This window comes from Ammospiza nelsoni, chromosome 8 (genome assembly GCF_027579445.1).
Source record: "Ammospiza nelsoni isolate bAmmNel1 chromosome 8, bAmmNel1.pri, whole genome shotgun sequence".
In the NCBI taxonomy this organism is placed as follows: domain Eukaryota; kingdom Metazoa; phylum Chordata; class Aves; order Passeriformes; family Passerellidae; genus Ammospiza; species Ammospiza nelsoni.
This window is the reverse complement of record NC_080640.1, coordinates 21,504,879-21,511,843: the sequence shown is the minus strand read 5'-3', so window position 1 is coordinate 21,511,843 and position 6,965 is coordinate 21,504,879. Positions and strand designations below refer to the sequence as shown.

Below are 6,965 nucleotides of genomic sequence, written 5' to 3'. Positions count from 1 at the left end.
CAAGCCTCTTACGAGCGTATTTCTGTGAAAAGCTCTATGACAGCCCATACGAGCACACTTGGGTGTGTTTTAAAACGAAGACTGCAGTGAAGCTGTACCACAACCAGCCCCTGAGGAGGTGGTGGCACAAATCCCGGGCGCTGTCTTTGTCACTTTACGCACCACAGCCGAGTATGTCACCGAGAGGAAGGCGCACACCTCCCGCGGGTGACCCACGCTCTCGCCAGCGCAGCCAGCCCAGGATCCGGCTCGCGGGGACCCCCAGCGCCACCGGGCCGAGCCGAGCCGAGCCGAAGCCGGCCCCGGGCAGCGCGGCCCCGCCCTCGCGGCAGGCGGAGCGCCCCGCACCGCCCCGCGTAACCCGGCGGCGCCGCTCCCCTCGCTGCCGGCTCCGAAATGCCGCTTCTCAGCGTGCCCAAGGAAGTGGCCGTGGGGACGGCGATGCTGGGGGTCGCCTTTGCCGCGGGTGTGCTTGCAGGTAAGCGGCGCCCCCCAGCCACATACACGAGACGTGAAGGCTGCGCCTACCCCGTGTCCGCCCCGGGGACGGGACGGGAAGCGCAGCGCCCGGCGGGTCCCTCCCAGGGCGGGCAGGAGTCCCGGGGGCGGTCAGGGAGCAGACCCCTTGGGGCTGCCGTGCGGGCAGAGATTTATTTTGCTGAGCTGCTGCAGTAAATGGAATGATGTTCTGAGAGCCCAAGCCGCTCCCTGTAATCTAGCTACCGCAGTGTGGGGCCGGGGACAAAGTCCAGCGAAAGCGAGAACACGCTCCCCGCCCGGTGCCCTGCCTGCGTTTGCTCGGCCAGCCCGGAGAGGCCGGGGTGTGGTCCTTGCGCACAGCATTGTTCTGGTGGCAGTTTCGCTTTCATCCCCCGGGGACACCGGAAGAACGAGCCCACGATCCAGGAGGGGAAGGAGACTGCTGTTGAGTTTGAAACGCGGGCATTACTTAATCTTTGATTTAAGGCAAGTTGTTGAAATCATTTACATCTCGGCGTGATCGTCTATAAAATAGAACCATTAATAGAAAATAAACCCCTCGAAATAAAAGCGTTCTGTCTAGCAGACAACTACCAGGAGATGTGGAAATGAATTTGTTGTTATTTCTTCAAAATAGTTAATCCATTTGGTAAAAGAAACATTGGGCATGAAAGCTGCAGTCAGTTCTGTGTTTGAGCAGACATGTACTGAAACTTCAGCTTTCAGCGCCTACTTTGTCTGCATACTGGTTCCATGCTAAACAAGGCATTTTGCAATACCACATTTCCCCAGGCTGGAAGGCAGGACAGCATCATGAGGAGAGCACAGGGTTTGAGAAGACACATCAGCTGATGGAGCTAAAACCCGGTGGCCTCTATTCATCTGCAAAAGAAGGCCCACAGACTAAGAAAATTGTGCACCTCATTCATTTATCTCTCTTTAAACTTGCCCTTTGAGTTTTGATGGGGTTACTTTTCCTGTAAGATTATGGCAGTTTGTAACCATCACATTGGCCACTGAAAAACACAGTACTAAAGCCTTTCCCTTTCAGTGTTTGGAGGCCTGGAATGGACATCTTAGAGACTAAAAAGGAGAATGGAAAAAAAATTATAGTCCACCTGGTTGTCCAGCTATGTTGCATTTTCCATTTTCATGGCTGTTTTAGAGCAGAGAACTTTTTAACCTTTGGTAATACTTCAATATTTACTTTATTTAAAATGGCAATAACTGAAAAGTGTAGAAGTTCTTATTACTTATTTCTTGGTAGGTAAAAGATACCCTTCTTTCATTTTTGGGACCCCAAGTGGTAAGATGGGAAAAAATAGTCCTCTCCGGCGATACATACTGGATCACTCCTTGCGGGAACATCCAATTCTCAAGAAGCTGCGTCTGGTCAGTATCACCCACACCCTGTCCTGAGCTGCTGGGATCCTGGTCACATCTCCCTCTTCCCTCTCATTTGCATACCCACTAGAGGGGTTTTTTAAACTGGTAATACCCAGACTCTTCTATGTTCAGGGCTACCTACATGACTATTTAATAGTATTGGCATACATTGTAGACATGTCTTTCTATCCTCGGCTCCCAAGGCCACGTGTCAGGGCTGCACTTGATTTGGACTTGAACAAATGACTTTTGTTCACTTTGGTTGGCATGTAAGGACCCTGTAGCTCAGAGAAGTGATGCCTTCCATCAAGCTGCAGTGTCAGAGATGAGATGAGATATTCTGAGTCAGGTTTGAGTCATTTCAGGTGAGACAAACTGTTCTTGTATAAAAGAAATTAAATGCTAACTGCTGGAACAGGTTGGCTGGAACGATCCCTATCAGAAGACAGAAAATAGGAAGATACGCTTTCCCTTCAATGGTCATGGCACAGCCCTGCTTCTCCCATTGCCCATTCCTCAGTGCCAAGAGCCCTTCCACCCTGGCATGGGCACACATTCTCCAAGTTTGTATTCTGTAGCCCAGACTACGTGGTCTGACCTTTGGCAGACACAAACCTAGCAGTTCATTAAAGCATTCTACACATCTTAAAGGAAGTGCATCTGTTTGCACAAATTCACAGAAATAAAGGACTTTCACAGTCAGAGTTCCTCTATGATTCTTCATTTAGTTACAAATATTGCTGCATTTGCCACAGCCATGGTAATATCCTCTGCTTATGACACACATAACATCCTCCTTACTTATAGTTAAATTCAAGCCAATTTCTGGCTCATAGATGGCTCCATCTAGCTCCATCCACAAAGCAGTCTAAAATGAGAAGACAGAGGTGTCTGTTTTTCCTGGAGTTTCACTGCGTTTTTTTTCTTTAGGATATTGGTAGGTTGGTTTTTGTTTGATGTGATATGTTTGGATTTTTCCCTTTCCTAGCTCACTGCTGATCATCCCCATGGCAGAATGATGGTGTCCTGTGAGGAGGCTCAGCTTATGGCAAATTTGGCCAAACTCATTAAAGCCAAGAAAGTTATTGAAATAGGTAAGAGTGTCACTTTGTAGTAAAATAAAACTCTTGATTATCACTCTCCAAATACAGCCATGTTCAACATAAAATATCCAAATACAGGAAGGTACTGCAGAACTGTCAGCAAGCAGGTGGGCAAACTACAGCATGAAAAGGAGTGTCTGATTTGCACTTGGTTGCCACTTTGTCTAACTGTGCATTAAATAGTTCTGGCGTCAGGATGGATGGCTCATCCATTCTGAGGCAATCTGAAAAACTGAGCTAAATGGATCTCTTGAGTCTTCAACAATTGTAGGACAGGGTGTATTCTGTCCTTCCTGTACCATTTTCTTGCTAGAAGAAGAGATTTTGCAGCACAGGCCCTGTATCAAATCCACTTTGCTTGAATACCTATATTACCAGGATCTCCTAAAAGACAGGCTGACGCTGAGCAGCCAGGTATGGGTTCCCACCACCTTCATTCTTGGCCTGGCTGTTACAATTCCCTGGTATTTTGCTGCCCATCCAGTCTCTCTAGGTTACACATTCAAGACCAGAATCTGCTTTGTATGGCCATGAGCCTTTTGGAAAAAGCTAACATTGAAGTTTGCTAAAAAAAAAAACTTCTTCTCAACCTACCATTACATTAAAATGGAAGGAAAAATGAAAAATCTTTACTGTCTATTAACAAATTGCCATCCTTGATTCCTTTGGGGATTTTATTCCTAAAGAGAGCCCTGTAACCCTTTTTCCACAATACAATAAGTGTTGATGTCTCTTATGGTTTTCCTAGGTGTGTTCACAGGTTATAATGCCGTGAGTATGGCACTTCTCCTGCCAGATGATGGCCAAGTTATTGCCTGTGATATAAATGAGGACTATGCCAAAATTGGAAGGCCGCTGTGGAAGGAGGTAAGCAGCATCTCCTGTACACAATGGGGACAGCTATCTTTACATGTGAAGAGATCTTGTGTTTTAGACTTGCAAATTCACACAGAAATATTCTTACCATTAAAGGAGGCTGATAGAGTTCTGTTTGGGAAGAAAAATAAGTGGTGTTTGGAATCCAGAAATAATAGGAAAACTATCTGAACCCCAGTCACTCCCTGAGTACAGGCTACTAACAGCCTACCATTAACACTGTTCTTTTTCATCTTAGGCAGGAGTAGAGCATAAAATTGACCTGCGGATTAAGCCAGCAATTCAAACACTTGGTAAGTAACCTGAAATAACAGATTGTTTCCCCTTCCCTAGAAATAGAAGAGGGATGCAATAGTGATGAAATTTAAGACCAAATATGGTTGTGAATGTGATCCCTTTTGCTAATAGGGAGGCAGCTTCTCTTGTATTAAAAAGTAAAAATCTTTAGGAGTTCACAGTTTTCCTACCTACTAGTAGGGAGGAAGAAAATGCTTGTCCTGTGTTGTGGGCTGTACTGGCCACTCACCTGTCCTGTCCATCACTTTGTTTAATTTATCAAATACTATACTGCTTCTGGAAAGCTGAATAAAACAGACTAACCAAACAAAGCCAAATTTCTCTTAGCATTGTCCATTCTAAGCAAGTATTCCTTTGTTAAGAAAGGAAGAGTTCCCTGAAAGGGCTGAGGTGCAGAAAAAATTCAGAAGCCCATAAATACTGACCAGATGCAGTTTCTTGAGAATTGGAGGTTCCCGCAAGGAGTGATCCAGTAGGTATCGCCAGAGAGGACTATTTTTTCCCATCTTACCACTTGGGGTCCCAAAACTAAAAGAAGGGTATCTTTTAGGCTGAATTGTGTTCAGAGTAGTTCAAATTTAGGACATGCCAAAAGCATACAAGGCCATTAGTGAGGCAATGACTTCTCTTATTCAAGGAAAGAGAAAATGTGAGGCAGAGGAAATACTAATATATGTTCTGAAAATACAATACATTTTCTAGGATTGTTGGATGCAGAAGATTTCCAGCAAAGGTATTTACTGGATCCACACCTGATAACCTTGTATTACTTTCCAATCCATCCTTTCTAAAGAGGCAAATACAGGCAGTTAGTTGGTATGCACACTCCTTGAAGTCTGTCAAAGCAATGCTTTGTCCAGGCATTGCTTCAGACAGAATGATGATCTGCTGACAGAGGCTAAGGGCGAGTCAGAGGGGTGTCAGAGGACCTTAGGAGACAGAAATCACCTCCTCTGAAACTGGCAATTTGGAATTCTCAGTCAAGAAATCTGTTTAGGAGAACTTAAAACTGAATTCTACTTGACTTGGCCCAGAGAGGGACTACTTACAGCAGTTTTTTGCTGCAAATATCTCTGACAGGGTTGTTCATGACCTCTGTCATGGCCCTTGATCTGCAAGCAAAGATTAGCTTTTAGAACCTGTTCATAAAGTGAGAAAAATTCTAATCCACTCAAGAAAACAGTTCTCAGCTGAAAAAAAGCTGAAGGTGTAGAGTATGTCCAGTTTCAAAGTGCTTGACTTGTTTTTGCTGTACCTTTCAGCAGTCCCAGCTGGATCCTTCAGGTTTGGAGCTACTCCACAAACTCCTAAGCATGCAGACCTCAGTAACTGTGTTTTATGGCATACATAATGTCTAGATTGGTTTCTGTGGGATAAGCTTTTCTAGTAATTACCTGTGAAGGAATAGGCTGCCTGGTCAAGGCAGCAGAAAACATTTAATGAGAGCTTTGACACAAATGGATTACTTCCTCCTACACAGCACTAACCAGGGTATAACAACTCACTGTGTTGCTCATCTAGATGAACTGTTGGCCAATGGAGAAGCTGAAACCTTTGACTTCGCTTTCATTGATGCCGATAAAGAAAGCTACAATGAGTACTATGAAAAATGCTTTCACCTCATAAAGAAAGGGGGAATAATAGCCATTGATAATGTAAGTACTGCAGTTCTGATGGTAATGCACAGGCAGTTACACATAACACAATCAAAAAGAAAATTCAACGTAAACTCTTTAAGTAAGCTATATAAAACACTAACAGAAATCATAGAAATTTTTTGTTATTCATTACAGAGAATGCTCTGTATTATTCTTGTTTGTCTTGTAGGCTATGTACAGTACTGACACAAGATGAAAAGTAGCACTTGTAATCAGTAACATTAATAGTTATCAATTAACTACTATTACAAGAAAAAAAGGATATTAAACTTATTTTGGCTTCAAATCTACAGTAGAAGTACAATTAGCAAGGCCTGTGGACTCTCAGTCCCACTTACTTTTGAGAGTTCCATGTCAGAGACCATTAAGATGTCTGAAATACAACAAATAATATCAATCTCTAAGAAATGTACAGGAACTTTTCCAAAGCTTCCTTTGTGGTCCAAGGACCATATTAGAATGAAGGAGGTGCATCACATTTCTTTTTTCAATAGGTCTTTTGGAATGGAAAGGTGCTAAAACCAAGGAAGGATGACTTGGCAGCGCAGAGTATCCACCACCTCAATGAGAAGCTTCTCAGAGATGCACGTGTCAATATCAGCATGCTCCCAGTGGGAGATGGAGTCACATTAGCATTCAAGTTGTAACTCGAGGAAGCCCAGCAGATGGGAAATATCAATCAAATCATCAGGAAAAATGGAGGTGGAACAGTATAAAAAATTCAATTTAACCTATATATCCACTGGATAGCATAGCCTGGGAAAGTAGACTTTAGGAGCATCTGGATCCTAAGGGCAACTAAGTAGAGAAGAGAGATTTATTATGAGATCTTCTATGGTTTCTTACTTTAATTGTAATAAAGGAAATAAACTTATGTGAAATTGTCCTTGTAAGACAGTGGTTGAAAAACTCCTCCTGTATAGATTATCCAAGTGCCTCAATGCAACAAAGTAATCTTCTGTCCTAGAAGAGCCTCTTGAGCAGTGGAATAATCAGTCAGTACCATCAAAAGGAAAAGAAGTGCAGTTTATTAATGTTTATAGCCATAATAGAAAAATGGATTTTTAATGAAATGACATCAAGGAGATTGCTAGCCTTCCCAGACTAAAAATATTCTAAGTCGTTCCTTATCTTTGAAGGATACTACAGAACAAGCCTCAAAAAA

The 6,965-nt window shown here is 43.5% G+C and overlaps 1 protein-coding gene across 2 annotated transcripts; it reads left to right on the top strand.

Annotated features, from left to right (window-relative positions):
- Window positions 1-353: 353 nt before the first annotated feature.
- On the top strand, window positions 354-6,681 carry COMTD1 (catechol-O-methyltransferase domain containing 1). 2 transcript variants are annotated; one of them, XM_059477172.1, is made up of 7 exons: window positions 354-478; window positions 1,748-1,872; window positions 2,855-2,960; window positions 3,718-3,836; window positions 4,084-4,138; window positions 5,664-5,797; window positions 6,295-6,681. In XM_059477172.1, exons 1-7 carry the CDS (start codon window positions 397-399, stop codon window positions 6,445-6,447), a joined length of 774 nt encoding a protein of 257 aa, XP_059333155.1. In that variant the 5' UTR covers window positions 354-396; the 3' UTR covers window positions 6,448-6,681. The 2 variants fall into 2 exon arrangements, with proteins under 2 accessions (XP_059333155.1, XP_059333156.1); XM_059477173.1 differs by lacking the exon at window positions 354-478 and adding an exon at window positions 861-966.
- The last annotated feature ends 284 nt before the right edge of the window (window positions 6,682-6,965 follow it).

Coding starts and splice junctions, on each gene's coding strand:
- COMTD1 (XM_059477172.1), top strand. CDS start 397: ATGCCGCTTCTCAGCGTGCCCAAGGAAGTGGCCGTGGGGACGGCGATG. Junction 3,837..4,083: donor GAAGGCCGCTGTGGAAGGAG/GTAAGCAGCATC, acceptor TTTTCATCTTAG/GCAGGAGTAGAGCATAAAAT. Junction 5,798..6,294: donor GAATAATAGCCATTGATAAT/GTAAGTACTGCA, acceptor TTTTTTCAATAG/GTCTTTTGGAATGGAAAGGT.